The sequence below is a fragment of the Xenopus laevis genome, chromosome 1L, assembly GCF_017654675.1.
Source record: "Xenopus laevis strain J_2021 chromosome 1L, Xenopus_laevis_v10.1, whole genome shotgun sequence".
NCBI lineage: Eukaryota > Metazoa > Chordata > Amphibia > Anura > Pipidae > Xenopus > Xenopus laevis.
Window position 1 is genome coordinate 157,207,538 of NC_054371.1, and position 20,000 is coordinate 157,227,537.

The window sequence follows — 20,000 nt, forward strand, 5'->3', positions numbered from 1 at the left end:
TAGCCTAAGTTATGACTTATTACATTATTTACATTGTAATTTTTTTTTATTTGAACTCTCCTTCATGATAACCCCAATATGGCAATATTTGCAATTACGACTATTTGTCATTTAGAACGGCACTCTGTCCATCCTTTATAATGTAACCTGTCTAATTGTTGTATGTAGCAAAGTGCACTAAGTAGTATTTTTGTTTAGGTCTATTCCTCTATGGCACATGAGTAAGAATACACCTGTTTGAGTTATCATTAGGTTGCTGTGAAACTTTCTCACAGTGCAAAAAGATCTTTAACTTTTAGTATGATGTAGAGAGTGAGAGACAATGTAATTGGTTGTAATTTTTTTTTATTTGTGGTTTTTCAGTTATTTAGCTTTTTATTCAGCAGCTCTCCAGTTGGCAATTTCTGCATTCTGGTTGCTAGGGTCCAAATTACCCTAGCAACAACACATTGATTTGAAAAAGAAACTGGAATATGAATAAGAGAGGCCTGAATAGAAAGACGAGTAATAAAAAGTAGCAATAACAATAATATATTTGTAACTTTATAGAACATTTGTTTTTAGATGGGGTTAGTGACTCCCATTCGAAAGCGGGCAAGATTCAGAAGAAAAAGACAAATAATTTAAAAACTATAAATAATGAAAACCGAATGCAATTTGTCTTAGAATATCATTCTCTACACAGCATAGTAAAAGTTAATTCAAAGGCGAACAACCCCTTTAATGGCAACTGTCTGTTGCCGTACAATATGGGTGGTTTTTGCATCAAAGTGGTGGTATGCAGTGACAGTCGTCATTCAAATCGCTCACAGTCTGGAGGTGGAATCAGACATTGCTCCTCTGACACAAATCTGCTGATCTGTGTGTGACATTAGCTTAATTGTCCTGTATCCAGTGTTTTATTTATTGTGCTATTCTGTTTGTACTGTGAATGGAGAAGTGGTGTGAGCCTAAGTTTAGATCCTGTACTTGACCACAAAGATTTTTCTTTATACGTGCATAATGGACTTGTGCATTCTCCACGCTATCTGTTAATTCTGCTTGCAGTGATATCTTGGGCACGTAGTGTTATGTACTTCCCACTCCCACCCCTCAAAATTTTCTGTTAACCCGTGTCATCTGATTCAGTGAGATCATAACAAGTTTTTGCATCAGCAGTAGCCCACGTGCGCTGTCACTTTTGGGAGGCTCCCATAAGTTTAGTGTGATATGCTAGCTGGAGTATGAGAGTGTTATCTGCCTCTCACAGACAAATTCAATTGCACATTAATCAGACAGTCATTTTTTTTTGTATTGTACATAATTTGTACACAATAGAATTCCAGAACTGATCCACAGCCAAAATGGGTATATCAAAGTTTGGCTGATCTCCAGGTTGCTGTTCCCATCCCTTGCTAATTGTATATGCTGCTGCCTTTACATTAATAAATTACAGATATGTGTGGCTTACTGAATTGCTCTGTCTTTTCTGTTTGTTTCCCTATTTCCTCTAATGTTTATAATCATACCAGACACATGTCTGTATATAAATATGTGCTCCTTTGATGTCGGAAGTAATGTCATTGCTTGAAAAACATTTAGATTATCCAGCTCTGCAAGTAAAGGTATTACATTAACTTTAATATCATATTTTATGCCCAGTCTGAGCTGGTTTTTTTTAGTTTTTAAAGTTTTCCATTTTACTTTTGAGGTCTGTACATTGTGTTCTAAGTGGCTCTTCCACAGTTATGCTGTTTTTTGTATTGTTTAAAGTGTTCATATGTTCTGTCTCTCAATGTTCAGCTGCATTTATCAGTATGTTGCCAATTGAAGAGATGTTTAATACATCTTTTTAGGAGAAGGTACAAAGAATTTGCTGAGAATTATTTCCCTTTTCTGTAATGTTACCAGCAACTCTGTGTAGGCCCCAGAGGACTGAGGCAAATTATAACAGGTTAGTTAGTCAACTTATATTATTTGGAAAGGAGATAATTGTAAATCAGAAGCCTTAACTTTCAGCATACTGAATGGGCACATTCACCACTGCTTGAAAGTATCATTAATAGCATCCACGGATTGGTTTGTTCCATTTGGCTCATATTCAAGATGTCTTCAGAGTTCTTTTTTAAAGCTTGTAATAGAGATGGCTATTTTGTAAATGGACTGAAATACTTTATCTGTGCTTGATGAACTAGGACACACTTTTTAAAATTTCCTAAGTGGCAGGTGTGCTATTTATAGTTTATTTGTAGTATTTCACCCGCAGTAGCACAAGCCCTATTTATTGCACTCATTTTGAACAAGAGTATACCATAAGGGCTCTTACTCACTGGCGTTCTGACCTGCGCTCCCCTGCGTTCCGTTTTTTTGGCGTTCAGCCGCAGGGGAGCGCAGGAATAGACACATGTCATTATTTCAAATAGGGCTGTACTCACTCAGGCGCGTGTAGGCGACGAACGCAGGAAAAATGCAGCATGTTGCGTCTCAACCTGCGTTCGGCGCCTACACGCGCCTGAGTGAGTACAGCCCCATTTGAAATAATGACATTCGTCTATTCCTGCGCTCCCCTGCGGCTGAACGCCAAAAAACGGAACGCTGGGGAGCGCAGGTCAGAACGCCAGTGAGTAAGAGCCCTAATGCTATTTGCTTGCTTTTATGTTGTAGAGTTTTTTTGCTGATTAAACCCAGATTTCTTCCATGATAGGGCTGCTATTGGCCCTATCTACTACTGTTAGAATAATGCACACAAAAACTTTTTTTTTCCATTTTACAATACAACCTTCACTGTTAAGAATAAGTTGAGCGGTAGATGTCTTCAGTAGTTCGTTGTAATCCTGTGTTGTGGTTTACATTTACCTTAAACTGATCTATTACTGACCATTTATAGAGGTAGAAAAAAGTGCATGTCTTGACTAAAGCAAACTCTTTTTGCCAGGAAACTTGATGCATGGCATACATCACTGGTACTTTTTTTGTTAGTGCTGTTAAAATCCTCTTGAGGTACCTGCATGCACCACATATCAGGTGTATAGGAAAGGTAGGCAACCTAGAAGAAAGGAGAGTTGGGAACTGTTAGGAAGCTAGAAATGAATGCTTTTCTGCTCTCGGGAAGAACCACAGGCAAATTCGCCTTTAATCCATTTCTTGTTACCTTTCCAACACCTGATCTACATTGCTAGCAGGCCCTGATTTGTGGCGAGGCCACATAGGCCCGGGCCTAGGGCGGCACATTTTTGGGGGCGGCATGCCGTCCAGCCGCCTGTGCTCCCCAGTGCTTCGGCGCTCGCACACTGGCACTTTTGCGCCAGCGTGTGGTAGTGCGGGCGGGCGCTAGGACCGCACGGAGGGCACGGCCTAGGGGCGCCCGCCCAGCGATTGATTGCTAGGGTACTTGTTCAGTTGCAGGACTCTGCCTTGTGGCAGTCTTTATGTTAGAAAAGAGCCATTATCTAAAATATGTGTTAGAGTGTTTGTATATATTATTAATAATTAACACCTATTAAGAAAGTGCCAACATTTTCCACAGTGCTGTATTTCCTGATTATGACCATGTAATACATAATTACCATGAATATCCTGTAAAATATGTTCTTCTATAAAGTGATTTGTGATGTCTGTGTTTATAGTTAATGTTTAGTGATGTAAACTGGCACACGTCTCACTTGTCACATAATTATGAAATATTTTAAATCACTTTGGAGTTCCATGACCTGTATAAAAGAATTAGACCTTCAGCATCATACCTTTATATGGTCATATAACTCATTATACACTTCTAATATTCTAATATTTTTACAACATGGAGTCAATTGTTAAGATATGTGTACATTTAAACTATGCTCTTTGCAATTAAGATTTGTGTTTAATTTTTTTTTTCATTTTAGGGAAAGTTCACCTCTGTTTAAATTCGAGAAAAATGCACATTTTTAAATAAGTTGTGATTTTTTTTCCTGCAGCATGCCAGTTTGGCATTTAAACTTCTGTCTTGTTTTATGGTCTCTGACCTTGGTAACAAACAAAATGTAGGATGTCAGGAGGCAAGATGAATAGGGAAAGTGTTGAATAAAAAGCTAAAGGAGAAATAAGAATAACAAAGCATGCCTCATAATGAGCCTTCTTTCCGTTTGTGGAGGACACTGACTCTGGATGCTAGATAACTTAATTTAAATTGTATGTTGGAGAGAGGCAGAAAAGTAATGCAAATAATTTAAAAACCACAAAATTTTAAAAAGCAATGGCCACTTAAAACATTGGTTATATTAGTCTCATCTACAATATACAAGTTCCAATGAAAAGCTTTTCAGCACGGTTTTGTAGTTACATTGCCATTCATTCACAAATTGTGCGCACATTCTTGTGCAAGCTAATGTGCTTTAAGTAATATGTTGGTCAGTTTTACTGTTCACTGCCAGACGATTTTCTCAATTCATCTCAATTCAGATTGACGTGTACAAAAATATTTGTGGTTATATACCCTGGAATCTTACTCTAATCAGCATAATCTGTTTAGTAAAAACCGGCAGAAATATTTTTGGACAGGTCATTCTGAATTCAGAAAGCCAGTCGGATGACTAGCAAACGTCTTTAAAGGAAAAAGAAAATACATCAAGTTCAGTTGATTTGACTTATTACTATAGCTATGGTAAAAGATAACCCAAAAACCGATATAACTTTTTTTTCTATTTATTAGCGATCTAGATTTTGCAATAACCACGATTTGAATCTTGTGTGCAGGTCCTAAACTCTTAAAACGAAAAAGTTGGCATGCACAAATATGAACATATATATTCCTGATCTTCAAAATTTCAAAATCTTCAAATCTAATTTCTGGAAAGCTTTGCCCTTTTGTGGTTCGATTTTGGTATTATCCTGTGTGAATCGGAACAGTTTTGCACTATGGTATTTGACTAGATCACAGACATGTTAATTCTTTCAGAAGTTTTATAGAGCTAAAGTTTTGTGATGTTTAGGGCCTGTCCAGTTACTATATGCAAGTCACTGAGGTTGGAATTTAGTTACTGTTCCTCCTTACCAGTGTAGTTTGTACTTGTTTACCATGTAGTTATAATTTTCAAAACCGATTCCCCAGGCTTTGTGAAAGATTAACCTGAAAATTGTGTGTTGACTGTTTGGCCACTCTGTTGCCTTGAATGTTTACACATTAAGGGGCAGATTTATCATGGGTCGAATTTCGAAGTGGAAAATACTTTGAAATTCGACCATCAAATAGAATCCTCCGACATTTGAATCCGGAGGATTTTATTCATTGTAGGGTCGTATTCCAATCGTAGTATGATCGTACAATCATACTCCGATCGTTCGATTTGAACGATTTTCATTCGAATATAAAAAACGTAGAAAATTGCTCTGGAAGGTCCCCATAGGCTAACATAGCAATTCTGCAGGTTTAATTTGGCAAAGTATTGAAGTCAAAGTTTTTTTTAAAGAGACAGTACTTCCTTTATCGAATGGTTGAATATTCAAACGATTTTTACTTCGAATCAAAGTCGAAGTAAATTTGAAGTTGTAGTATCCTGTTCGATGGTCGAAGTATCCAAAAAATTACTTCGAATTTCGAACTTTTTGTACTTCGAAAATTCACTTGAACCTTAGTTAATCTGCCCCTAAGTGTCAGACCTGGTTTACAGATGACCGCTACACTTATATATTTTATTATTGTCAATGCCTTTGTAATTATTTTTAGAAAAGTCATGTCATTTTAGGAAACTTTTTTTTTTTTAAATTTTGGTCAAAAAGATAAATATGCATGTTTCTGCCCATGGCTCTTTAAGTGAGGTTTCTCTCAATTTTGCTTTTATGCCAATGCTATTATATGCATGTTGCATGGCTTATGTTAATACTTTCTCTTTTAAGAATGCTGCATTTCATGCATAGTGGAGGGCTTCTTTTAGCCCTATTCACTGTAACCTCTTTCTTTACTTCTGAAACTCTTCTTGATTTAGAATTATATGGGGAAATCCATTTCCTGGTACTCAAGTGACTTTTTATTGTGTTTCTATGCAATCAATGAAAGCCGTGTCTTAATTTATACTTTCATAGTTAGAGCTGGTGTCCCAGCAGACAAACCAAAATCAGATACTATTCGTACCTAGCTGTTTGGAATGTCCCTGGCTAAATGTAAGAATTATATTGAAAAATAAAGTTTAACAAATCTAAGCTTACAAAAAAGCAAGAAACCCTCTTCTCATTTATATTCTGACTAACGATTAGAACAACTGGGTTTTTAATAGCCAGGACAGTTGCTGATCAGGTCCCAACTACAGATTGGTTTTGCTCTTATTTGGGCTTATTCATGTGCAGTGCTGGATTTTCTGATCAGCATGATCTGAGCCAGCAAAATGGATCCATAAGAAAAACCTACAACTCCGGGGTAGCAGCTAGGCTGGGGGGATGAGGGAGGGTGGTCTATGTAGGGTAGGGTTTTTCAAATAAGGCGGTTACTTCTCCTTTAAGAGCAGCTTAAGCCTAGCTGCTTTTAAAGGAGAAGTAAACCCTACCCCCCCTACCCTATATAGACCCCCCCAGCCTAGCTGCTACCCCGGGCAAATGCCCCATACTTTTTACTTACCCCTAAATGCAGATTCAAGGCATCTGAGTTTTTTTTAAGGGGTTTACTTTTCCTTTAAAAGGGTAATGGCGCAAGGGGCTGTTTTGCCATAATTCACAAAAATTTAAATGGGTAGTTCATCAGTAAATGAATGTTTATTATGATGTAGACATCGATATTCTGAGACAATTTGCAGTTGGTCTTCATTTTTTATTTGTTGTGGTTATTTAGTTTGTTCTTCAGCAGCTCTCAAGTTTGAAACTTTAGCAGTTATCTGGTTGCTAGGGTCTCATTTACCCAAGCAACCAGGTAGTGATTTGCATAAGAAACTGGAATATGAATAGGCAAGTGTCTAAATAGGAAGCTAATAATAACATTAAAATTGTAGCCTCACAGCCACAGTCAGTGACCCCCGTTTGAATTTGGAAAGAGTCAGAAGAGTAAGTCAAATAATTTAAAAAAAGGGGCAGATTTATCAAGGGTCAAATATTGAATTCATGGGAGTTTTTTTTAAAACTCCCATGAACTCAAAATTCGACCAATGGAAATGTACTAAAAAAAAGTAGAATTTCCCAAACTCGGACGAATAGGATTGACCTAAAAACTCAAATCGAATTTGAATCGTATTCGATTATAGTTTAAAAAATTTGATTCAAGTTTTTTCCATGAAAAAAACTTGAATGTCAGGAAGGCTGCAAACAACTCCAAATTTATCCCAGGTCGTCTCCCATTGACTAAAACAGCAATTTGGCAAGTTTTAGGTGGCGAATAGTTGAGCTCTTAAAGGGCTTTGTGATAAATCTCAAAAATTACATTAAATTTTAAAGAAAAAAACTCAAATCAAATTTTAACAATTCCCTAGTCGAATTTGACAGTTTTGCCCACAAATTTTCAATTCGACCCTTGATAAATCTGCCCATTAATGTTAACATAAAGGTGAAACCATTTGCAATTGGTCTTTGTCTTCTGGTTTATGAATAATTCAGTTTTTGTTCATCAGCTCTCCAAGTTCCTAGGCTCCAATTTACCTTAGCAACCAGGAAGAGGCTTAAATAAAAGACTGGAATATGCATCGTAGGGGTACTGAATAGAAGAATAATCAGTGAAAGTAGCAATTAAATTGTAGCCTCAAAGAGCAATATGTTTTTTCTGCAGGGGACCGTAAACACCTTTAGAAAACTAGAAAGTAGCAGAAGAGGAAAACAGATTATCCAGGAACTATAAAAAAAATTAAAACCAATTGAAGTTACTAAGTATAGGCCATTCTATGATAAACTAAAAGTTGACTCTAAGGTAAAATCCCTTTAAGTACCATTTTTTTTTTAAATAGATGAAAAAACAGTCCCCTGATAGGCTTACATTGCAACTAACTGCCAATTACTCCAACCACTGCTGTCACTTTACAAGTGCTGGTACAGGGGGGTGTTATACTTGGTTTGCAATTTAAGTTTAAAAATTCCCACATATTTGTAAAGGGCTTGTTCACATTGCAAACACTTTTTTTTCCAGATCAGTTGTTTTCAGATTGTTCACCAGAAATAAAGAATACAAATATTTTTTTATTTTGCACAATTTTTCCCAAAACTGAAGTTTAATATCCCTGTCTCTAGTGTTTCAGTCTGGCACTTTACTGATCCAGGCGTAGAATCTAAACTGTTACAATTTGCTACATTAGTTGATACATTTCCCAGCAGCATCTGTGGAATATTAGCAACTATTGTATCAATTATAACTGCCTTTAATGTAACTCAATGGTTCTGCTCAGCAAGGCCAAAAGATAAGAAATGTATCAAACTAATGAATACGTTTAAAACAGTTTACAGAGTTTGTTTACCCCCCCCCCCGCGAGCTGAATCAGAAAGATATGAAAAGATGAAAAATGAAACTTTACACTTCAATATTGAATAACAAATAGAAAATAGAAAGTCATTTCTGGTGAACTATTTGAAAACAAACAAATTGAAAAATGTGTTGGATCCCTTAGCTCTGTCCCTGCCTAGCTAGTGGTAGCCTGTTTTTTTCCACTTCACCCAACACTTTTGATTGGTGGTATGCAACTTTATAATCAAGATAGTTGTGCATTCTGTCTTTTATCTGTTTATTGTCCAGTTGTGGTCACAGGCCACTAGTACATATTGTCAGCATTCCCACAGTAATAACCCATTTCATGTTCAGGAACATATTCTTGCAGCTTCCCCCGGTAAGTGTCTGAGCTACAACCATAGAAGCATGCTGCTGGGCACTATTTTTGTGGGCTTTAAATGCAGAAAAGGTCTCCCATTATCTGAAACATACACCTTACATTTGTTGGTACAGCTTTCTGATCTGATGCTAAACAGCAACTACTGGCATTCTCTTAGTAAACCAATGGATGGCAGTATATGCTGGGAATTGCAGTTTTAAACAGCTGAAAAAGCTAGATTTCCTTTCAGACAAAAGAAGCTGGGTTTTACCCTTACTGTTCTATTGAATAAACTTTCATCTGGCCTTTTAAATGATGGGTATTTGAAATATGACAACACACGAAGTGCATCATTTTGCAGAGCTCTCTAACACACAGTATAGATTTCCAATTTTCAACATTCTCCAAAACTTTTTTTTAATAACGGCTTATCAGGATATGATATTAGTAGTACTTCAGATGTATATTTATATAATATGTAGTTGTTTTATATTTGTGTAGCAGTGAAAGTGTTAAATAAGTCTCCATATTATAACCGTGTAGGATTTTTGAAGCCAAAGCTCCTGAGATTGCCCATTGTGCTATTGCTGTTAAAGAGTTTGCAATATTAAATGATTGTGTGTAAGGATTCTTTTTCTTTGCATTTTTCACTTTTCTAGTCTGATTTGAGGTCTGATCTCTCCGTGAGCCCAAAGAGTTTGACATTCAAAGTTTTATTACAAATTTCAGATAGACCCTGCAGATTAAACTGAGCCTTGAATATTTTAAAGCTCAACTCAAGTCTAGCTCAAGTCTAATTCAATACTTCTAACTACCATGATTTGAAGTCTGATCTCTCAATGAACCCAAGCAGTTTGGCATACAAAGTTGTATTACAAATTTCAGATAGACCCTGAGTCTTGAGTATTTTAAAGCATTTATAGTGCTTATGTATGCATCAGCTCAAAGCTCTATGGAGTATAAAGCAGTTATCATTCGATGGTGAAGATTTGATAGTCTGTGTGGAAAAATTATGTATCATTATTTTGACTTTAGACATGCCAGCATTTTAATAGAATGTTGAAGCTTTTCTTAATGTCAGAATGGCAGTGTTTAACTTTAACTTTATTTTCCCCAAGGCTGAACTGACTGGCATCAAATGGCGTCGCTACAGATACCAGGGGCCTGGCGAATGTGGCCCAATCATCTCTGCTCCTGCCCAAGACGATCCCATCTTGCTAAGCTTCATCCGCTGCCTACAGGCCAACCTTTTATGTGTGTGGAGACGTGAGGTCAAACCTGATCGGAAGGAACTCTGGATCTTCTGGTGGGGGGATGAACCAAATCTTGGTGAAGTTATACACCATGAGTTGCAAAGTAAGTGCAGGTCCTTTTTATCACCTGTTGTTTGCGGTTTAATCTTTATTTATCTTCATTCAGAGGTTATTTTAATAGGGTCGATTGCCTTATCAGTGCTGAGACTATGGTTCAGTTGGAGGTGCTGAACATTAAGCAGACACAATTTCATGTCCTGTGTTTCCTTTTCTGAAATAGTAATCTTCATGCCCTTCTGCCACATCTCCCTACCATGCCCTTCTCTCTCTTTCTCTGCCATCTCTACCTTTCATCAGGCCAATCGTCCCCCCATGCCAGACTGCCATCATATAGTGAGCCCTCTTACCTCCTGCAATCATCATCATCATTTATTTATATAGCACTGTCAAGATACGCAGTGCTCTACTGCAGTTATAGCAAACTGGGAATAAATGGTGGATAACAAACAAGGATTACAGAATACAATAGGGTTAGAAGGACCTAGAGATTAGAGTTTACAAACTAAAAGGTTAGGGTACAATTGAAACATTAGGATTATATAAACATTTTGTCATTTTTGATACAGCAATGATTAATTAAGGTACAACGAATAAGCCTCTTTAAACAGATGAGTCTTTAAGGAGCGCTTGAAAGTTTGGAAAGAAGGAGAAAGTCTGACAGCTTATGGCAGAGAGTTCCAGAGAAAAGCAGAAGCCCGAGAGAAGTCTTGTAGACGAGAATGGGCAGAAGTGATCAGAGGAGAAGTAAGGCGAAGATCAGAAGCAGAGCGTAGGTTTCGTGAAGGAGTGTATTTGGAGATTAGAGATGAAATATAGGGAGGAGTTTCATTATTAAGGGCCTTGAATGTGAGTGTAAGTAATTTGAATTTGATTCTAGAAGAGATTGGGAGCCAGTGAAGGGACATACATATGGGAGCAGCTGATGTTGAGCGGCGAGATAGATGAATGAGTCTAGCGGCCGCGTTTAGAACAGATTGGAGTTGTGAAAGGGGACTTGTTGGAATACCTGTGAGGTGTAAGTTGCAGTAATCAAGGCGGGAGATGATGAGAGACTGAATCAGTGTTTTAGTTGATTCTGAACTGAGATATGGTCATATTCGAGCAATGTTGCGCAGTTGAATAAGGCAAGATTTTGCAAGTGTTTGAATGTGTGGTGAAAAAGACAGATGAGAGTCTAAAATAACTCCTAGGCAACGTGCCTGTGTGGTGGAATGAAAGGTGGTGTTGTTTACGGTGAGTGATATCTGAGGGACAGGGGAAGATCTTGGATGAAATATAATAAGTTCTGTTTTAGAAAGGTTCAGTTTCAGGTGGCGCTGTGACATCCAGGAGGAGACAGCAGAGAGACAGTCTGTGACTTGGGAAAGGACAGAATTAGAAAGGTCAGGAGTAGACAAGTAGAGTTGGGTGTCATCAGCATAAAGGTAATACTTTAGACCGAATCTTTAGCGAAGGATTCAGAGGTTCGCCATAATCCAAAATAGTGGATTCAGTGCATCCCTAAATAAAAGACACTACGTTTGCTCCGGGGCAACCAATTAAATGTTTGTTTTAAAACGGTTGACCAGATTGTTGCTTTTGTTTTCTAACTTGTAGATGAATGAAATCTAATAACTGATTGATTGCTATGGGCAACATCATCTGTGCACAGCATGATAAATAGGCCCCTAAGTTACTTTTATTACATAACCCCATGAGAGTCTGAGGTGTAAATAATACAGTTTACTTTACAATTGTTTCTGATTTTAGGTATTTCAGCTAAGGATGACTGTGGGTACTTAATTTTCCCACATGTGAAGTTTGCATTTATGTTTATTTGAATTTACAATAGACTACAAAATGTAAATGGTGCAAAGTATATTTAGTGTCACCTTTATCTAACAATGTTGTTGAAATGAAGATCTGCTATCTGAATGATGAAAAAGTCAAAAGATAAATTCTTCTAACTGTTATTCCAAATGTAATATCTGAAGGCTATTTGACTAAAAATGTATTGAAATTACAAGAAAGTGTCGATTGCTGATGTTTAAAACAAGTGTTTTAGTTTGGTGTAATAATAATATCTTATTTTCAAATGATAATGTTTCTATACAAAGCTACATCTCGTAGGAATCTTGTAAGAATTCCCAGATTATCCCTGCTGTTTTTTTTTTTGGTGAGCCATTGTTCAGCTGTTGGCATCTCTTTGTGTATGTGAGCCTGTATCAAGACTGTAGAGGCAGTCATGTTTAATTGAAATACTAACGTTTAAGCTATTCACGCGGTATAAATCTTTTATAAGGAACCTCTTCGTAGTGGACATGGTAGATGCATTCCTGTTTACCCAGCTTGCCTTGAATAATACATGATTGTTTCATTTTTTTTTTTTTGTTCTTTTTCTACTTATGATAATAAAATATTTACATTTATGGTGGTATGCTGTTGGATACAGTTGTGGATGAAAAGTGGATTATGGTGTTTGTGCTTGCATGGTGTTTTGTTAAAGGAACAGTAACGTCAAAAAATAAATGTGTTTTCAAGTAATGAAAATGTAATGCAGTGTTGCCCTGCACTGGTAAAACTGCTGTGTTTGCTTAAGAAACACTACTATTGTTTATATAAATAAGCTGCTGTGTAGCAATGGGGCAGCAATTCAAAGGAGAAAAGGCTCAGGTTACACAGTAGATAGCAGATAAGCTCTGTCTGTCTAATGGTGTTATCTGTTATCTATTAGTTAACCTGTGCCATATAGCCATTTTCAATTTCCGCCATTGCACCACAGTAGCTTGTTTACAGGAACTATAGTAGTGTTTCTGAAGCAAACAGATCAGTTTCAACAGTACATGATATTTTCATTACTTTAAAACTCTTCCATTTTTTTGGTGTTACTATTCCTTTAAGAATGTATATTGCTCAGTGTGCCAGTAATGCTACTGTCACTACAGTCTGATACTGCCAGTGCAGACTACAGGTATGGGACCTATTATCCAGAATGCTCGGGACTTGGGGTTTTTTGGATAACAGATCTTTATGTAATTTTGATCTGTTTTTTTTTCCCAAACCCCCCCCCCCCCTCCGTCACACTTTTGTGAAGAAGGATTTTACATTGTCATAGCTCATTAGAGCTTAATCCCCTATTCTGTTTGTCCTGAACCATAACACGGTGCTGTGGCAGCTTTAACAGAATTGCCTGAAAAAGTTTAAAAAAGTTTAAACACCACCAGACACACACAAAAGATTGTTCTGCTTACAGTGTCAACTGTTCTATCCCTTCTCTGAACTCTCACTACCAGAGCACAGTGGCAGAGTTTTTAATGCTGTGAGTGAATAGGATTCTCTCGCCATAGCTATTAAGAGAGTGTTGCATTCCTGCTGAAATAGCTGGCACAGACCAAAAAAGTTAAATGATATGTATAATATGGATAAAGATTTTCACACCTGAAAGCAACTTTCAAACCCAAGCCCCAAAGGTTACAAAACTGCCCCTTGTATTCAATATTTAATTCTGTTTCTAGTTCCTAGGCACATACATTCAAACTACAGTTTTTAACTTGTGATTACACACATCCATATGTCATTATATTTGGAAATATTCATCAATACTGAGAATAAAAGCCTACTGTACCACTGGTCAGCCCCTCCAAATGTTAGCTGGCAGTGCATCGATGGACAGAGATTGGACAATAACTAAAAAAGCATGCTCAGAGAGGTAGAACAAGGGGGATGCAGGTAGATTGGCGAATAGATGGCAGGGTATATGGGATGCTAAATAGCACCCTGTTTGGGGATGGGGAAAACAACTGTGAAAGAGTGTGAAGAATATGGGGTAACTCCCAGCTCCTGTTACACACTAATGGGATTGGATCTCAAAACAGTCTTTTTTGTGAGATATCGGCCTTTTTAATAGACATTAAAAGATTTATACAGTGAACCAGTATTGTGGTTATGCCTTTATCCAGAAAGCTCCAAATTATGGAATGGCCATCTCCTATAGAGCCCATTATAAGAAAAAAAAAATTATATATTTTTTTTAAATTATTTAGTTTTTCCTCTGTAAAAATAAAAGCATACCTTGAGTTGATCCGAGTTAAGCTGCATGAATCCATATTGGTGGCAAAACAATCTGACTGGGTTTATGTAATGTTTAAGTGTTGTTTAGCAGACTTAAGGTTAGTGATCTGAATTATGGAAAGATCCCTTATCCAGAAAAACCAAAGCATTCTGGATAACAGATCCTGTACCTTGAAAAGATACATGTGAGTAGTGTAACAGGTGTATGTGTATATGTATGTATGTATATATATATATATATATATATATATATATATATATATATATATATATATATATATATATATATATATATATATATATATATATATATATATTAACATGTATAATTAAGCAATTGAATTCTCAATGAATCAGATGAAAATTGAGCGGAGGACTGGCCAGATATGGGATGACTTTGATGTAGTTGGCCATCTTAAATATATTGCAATATATGGACAAACAATCCCTGTTTTGTTTAAAGGGTAAGGCATTTTTTAGTAGCAGTATGGTTTTTTTTTTTATTTCTTGCTTCTCTGATAATGTATTTTAATGTTCACCAACCACATTATAATTCATATTATACCTCAAATAATTGCTTTAATCCTTAAATTCTCAAGTGCTTTCTAGGATTATTTTAATAAACCAGCTTGCTACTGACCCTTTTAGCACACACTCTTGAGTAACGCAGTGTATTTTCATGTAGATGCACAGCACAAATGCATCTTTTGTTGAAAGCAAAATTCAGCATACTAATCTTTCAACACAACATGCATAAAAATTATACGATGAGGCAAATCATAGCATTGCAAAAGTTTTATTATGTTTTCCCTTCACAGTAAACAATTTCAGTGCCGAATTATTCAAGAAAGTTAAATCTACATGACACATATTATTATTACCTATCGAGATGTAAAAAAACACAATAAATGTACATGTGAATAATGATACATATAACATAGCAGCAGTTTGTGCCAAATACATCAAGGATTTAGGTATTGCAAAGATTTTGGAATGAGCCATGTTTCCTTAACAAGCAATTAGATATAGACAATGCAGATTGCACCCACTCTATCCCTCCCCCCCAATAGTACAGGTGGCTTTCAACTTGGGTTGATGTGATAAAGTAACAAAGCCACTAAATACATGCATTGCTGGTTGATTATAGCAGGCTCTTCAACATTTATATATATCTACCCTCTTCTATATTAAATTAGTTTGGGAAACAGAAGAGTCCGGTTGCTGTAGTGTAATTGGGGAGGTAAACTATAGCTCCATGATGTCACTTACATATTAGTCTCTGTAGGTCTTCATTGTACCTTATAGTAAACATAATTTTTATTTATACTGTGATTGCTCCACTTAAAAATTTGCACCATACAGTCACATGCTTAGAAGCATTTACGGTGGACAATGGAAGGACCAGCTTCATCATATTCTTGCTTGGTGATCCACATTTGCTGGAAGGTTGAGAGAGATGCAAGAATGGAGCCTCCAATCCAGACAGAGTACTTGCGTTCAGGTGGTGCAATGATCTTGATCTTCATGGTGCTTGGAGCCAGGGCAGTGATTTCTTTTTGCATACGGTCAGCAATACCTGGGTACATTGTGGTACCACCAGAGAGAACGTTGTTGGCATACAAGTCCTTGCGGATATCAATGTCACATTTCATGATGCTGTTGTAGGTGGTCTCATGGATGCCAGCAGATTCCATGCCAATGAAAGAAGGCTGGAACAGGGTCTCAGGGCAGCGGAAACGCTCATTACCAATGGTGATAACTTGGCCGTCTGGCAATTCATAACTCTTCTCCAGGGAGGAGGATGAAGCAGCTGTTGCCATTTCATTTTCAAAGTCCAGGGCAACATAGCACAATTTTTCCTTGATGTCACGCACAATTTCTCTTTCTGCTGTTGTGACAAATGAATAACCACGTTCAGTCAGGATCTTCATGAGGTAGTCAGTTAGGTCGCGACCTGCCAGGTCCAGACGCATGATGGCATGAGGCAAAGCATAACCTTCATATATGGGGACGTTGTGGGTGACACCATCACCAGAATCCAGCACAATACCAGTGGTACGGCCAGAGGCATAGAGGGAGAGCACGGCTTGGATTGCAACATACATAGCTGGCACGTTGAAGGTTTCAAACATGATCTGTGTCATCTTTTCTCTGTTGGCTTTTGGGTTAAGTGGAGCTTCTGTGAGCAGTGTAGGGTGCTCTTCAGGGGCCACACGAAGTTCATTGTAGAAGGTGTGATGCCAGATCTTTTCCATGTCGTCCCAGTTAGTGATGATGCCATGCTCAATGGGATACTTCAGGGTGAGGATACCCCTCTTGCTTTGAGCTTCATCCCCAACATAGGAGTCCTTCTGTCCCATGCCTACCATGACGCCCTGGTGACGTGGGCGACCCACGATAGATGGGAACACAGCCCTGGGAGCATCATCTCCTGCAAAGCCAGCTTTCACCAGCCCAGAGCCGTTGTCACAGACAAGAGCAGTGGTCTCGTCATCGTCACACATGGTTGCTTGTCTTGAAAAGTTTGACTGGCTGAGTGGAAGGACGGTGTTGTATGTTACTGCTACAACTCTTGACTGTGTGGTAGGGACTTTATATATTCATTGCCAGCCCCCTTTTTTTTTTTTTTGCTTTAGGTCCCTTCCCTAGTTTAGGAATGCTTTTCAGTAGAAGAGTTGGTTAGCCATATTTGGCTCTGATAAGGCCAGCCCCTGCCACCCTGCCTGGATTCCTTCCTTACTTGGGGGAGTGTCTTGTCTCAAGTCCCTGGCAAGCCATACAAGGGTTTTTGTCAACTGTATTCCCTAACGTCACCCAGCCCCCAGAGCGTGCATGGTAAAAAAAAAAAAAAAAAAAAGTTGAGTGACAATGACATATTCCTGTGGGACAGCTGAGGAGAGACAGAGAGAGAGAGGCAACTGACTTTTTAATCTTGGAAAGCTAAAGACATAAAAATGTGTGAGTTTTTGCAATGACTTGAATACTGAGCTCTCTAATAAAAGTATATTTAAATATTTTGAGTGTTTAATGTTTTATGCAATTAGAAATATTTTAACTAAAAAGGTATATTTGAAAGAGAGATCATTGAATTTGTAAGTTGCTGTTTACATATCAGTACCTGCCCTGAGGCTTTGTCGTGTGAATGTTGATGCCTGGGGCTAGAAATGTATTTTCCTGGAGAGATTGCTAGTAAAAATTGAAGATTATAAGAGAGCAAAAAGCAACTCTCCATTATTTTTTTGTGTGGTTAATGGAACTGACTCTACATAATTTTTATTTTATTTTTTTGTTACCAAAAATTGTGCCAAACCTACTACTTTCAGTAAATGCAATTATATGGTAACATTAAAAGAAAACCTCTGATCTTCTGATGAGCAGTATTTGAATAACTAGTTATGGCATCTGTTATCAGGAAACTCACTGACCATAATGCATCAAAATAAGTCAATCTAAGGAACAGTGTTTGGTAAAAACAAATGAACAACATGATTTGCTTTTTTGTGTAAAACAAGACATTATGTAGCACTCAATATTAAGTGCAAATCCATGCTGATAAATGTAAAAATCTTAAAAGGATATTTATGCTAACTTATTTTAGTTAGCATTTATGCATAGTGCTCCAATAATGGAAATATTCCTTATCTGGAAAAAGCTCAGCATTCCATATCCTTTCTCTCTGTACTTTCTTTTCATACAAATTGGACACTTTCTAATTGATCATTATAATTACAGGTATGGGATCCCTTATCCAGAAAGTAATTTTCCAGAAAGCTCAGAATTACGGGAAGATATCTCCCATAGACGTTATTTTAAAAAAAATAAATAAAATTTTAAAAAATGTTTCCTTTTTCTCTAATAATAAAACGGTACCTTGTAATTGATCCCAGCTAAGTAAGCTATTATTAATCTTTATTGGAGGCAAAACAATCCTATTGGGTTTATTTAATGTTTTTTTTTAAGCAGACTTAAGGTATGGTGCAAATTATAGAAAGACTCCTTATCCGGAAAACCCCAGGTACCGAACGTTCTGGATAACGGGTCCCATACCTCTACTAGTGTGGTCATTAATCCATGTTTGATGGCCATGCTGGTCAAACGGTACATGATTGGCCTAGGGCTAATGGCATGTAGTCAAATACAAGAGTCCTCTGCACTCAACCCATTATCAATATATTTAAGACAGCGACATTTTGTGCATACTGCTACTACTTAGGGCTAATGGCACACAGGGCTGGGTATCTGCTTTTCTGCAATTTTCTTGGTTTTTGCTCCAAAATCTGCTTTGTGTGTCTTCACACAGACTAACACAGAGCTTGCCATGCAGCAGCTGATGAGACCGGACACCACACGGGACATATGAGCTCTTCAATGCCTGCAGAATTTGCCACTGCTCACTCCATTTCAATTGAATGAGAAATTCAATATAGAACCGGTCCTGTAGCAGAGTATATTGCTGGGCCAGTACCAGAGCTGTAGTATTTTCAAGTGAATAAAGCCCATGTCCCATTGCCCCTACTAACAGTGTGCGATATTCAAACTGTAATAGCTGTTGTAGTAAAAGTTGGGTTACACAGCTTTTCTGCTTCCAGATTAAAATATACAAAATGTAAATATTCAGTTTAGAGGCCCACTTTTGATTTGGGTATTTATTTGTCAAAACCAATGTACGGGTCTCAAAGCTGATTTTTTTTCGTCCACCGAGAAAAGGCTAACAATACAAATAAATAAGATACAAATAAACCTTCTAAGGGGACCAAGAAGGAGATTCAATATTGTTCATTAAAATAATACTGTTTTATCTGTGTCGGTATTCATCACTTTGTGGCATATGTATCCCAAAAGTGTGTGTGTGTTTATGTGTAGACCCAGATACACTAGTGTGCAATTAGGTTCTAATTTCCAAATAAGGAAGAAAGTGGTATCTAGGTAGGCAGAGCTGATATACATGAACGAGCTTCCCTATTAACTTCAGATTGTCACAGACCATGTCAAAGGATCACACTATGCCTCTTAACTAGTGAAGTGACAGAAATAGGATGGAATTTTTTAGAGCGGGCGGGAGGGCCCTTAGGAGAATTTCTAAAAAAGAAAATGTAGAGCTCTGCTGTTAAACCAGCTGTCCCAATGCTTGTGAGTTCCACACTCAAATGGTAATATATGTAAGTGTTTGCTTTGAAGCAAAGCTCGGTTAAAGTGCTGGAACTAGTGTTTCAGAGTTCTGTTTGAATCAGGCTAATTAATAGGTGTGTGTGTGTGTGTGTGTGTGTATATATATATGCATATTTATAGAATTATAGTGATACTTATATACACAGTACTATACAGCAGAACAGTGAATTAAATTAATAGTACAAACAGGTCAATACAAAAATAAATTCTTAGGAAGTCCCCAGTGGTTCTAGATGTCGATTTCCTACCCCAGGCCAGTGCTCCTCTTCAAACAGTGCATCAGTGTGGGGTGTTTTACTGAGAGAGGAGAGGAGCTCCAGCCTGGAGAAGGAAACAAGTAACTAGAATCACCGGAGTGCCTAAAATCTTGGCATCCTGCACTGATTCCACAGGATCAAGCATCTTATACAGTTACTTGGTGACTAAACTAGACCGTTGTAAGAAATGAGATTATTAATTTATCTATTGGCATAGGACGTGTCTATTCTGCAACCTATCATGGTGCATGCAGGGCAGATTTCATATAGAAAATGTTTAGGGCATTTTTCAGCACAGTGGAGGAACACCATTTCTGACATAGAATAAGTGTGCATTTTGTGGCTGAATACACAATCACACTCACACACTCTGTCTCACACACTCATTCTCACACACTCACTCTCCCACACACTCTCTCTCTCGAAAAAAAGTAGGAGTGACTGTTTCATTCTGTGTATGATTTGTAATTGTTACAAATGGA

The 20,000-nt window shown here is 37.5% G+C and overlaps 2 protein-coding genes across 3 annotated transcripts in view; one reads left to right on the plus strand and one right to left on the minus strand.

Moving 5' to 3' along the window:
* Window positions 1-20,000, plus strand: part of med13l.L (mediator complex subunit 13-like L homeolog) — an 87,807-nt gene that overhangs the window by 4,199 nt on the left and 63,608 nt on the right. For both annotated transcript variants that reach the window (XM_018260774.2, XM_018260765.2), the window contains exon 2: window positions 9,848-10,085. In XM_018260774.2, the coding sequence (XP_018116263.1) occupies window positions 9,848-10,085 (238 nt within the window). The remainder of the gene's footprint in view (window positions 1-9,847; window positions 10,086-20,000) is intronic.
* Window positions 14,873-16,642, minus strand: MGC75582.L (MGC75582, possible similarity to act2 L homeolog). Its single transcript, NM_001086195.1, has one exon. It carries the CDS (start codon window positions 16,594-16,596, stop codon window positions 15,463-15,465), a length of 1,134 nt encoding a protein of 377 aa, NP_001079664.1. The 5' UTR covers window positions 16,597-16,642; the 3' UTR covers window positions 14,873-15,462.

Coding starts and splice junctions, on each gene's coding strand:
- MGC75582.L (NM_001086195.1), bottom strand. CDS start 16,596: ATGTGTGACGATGACGAGACCACTGCTCTTGTCTGTGACAACGGCTCT.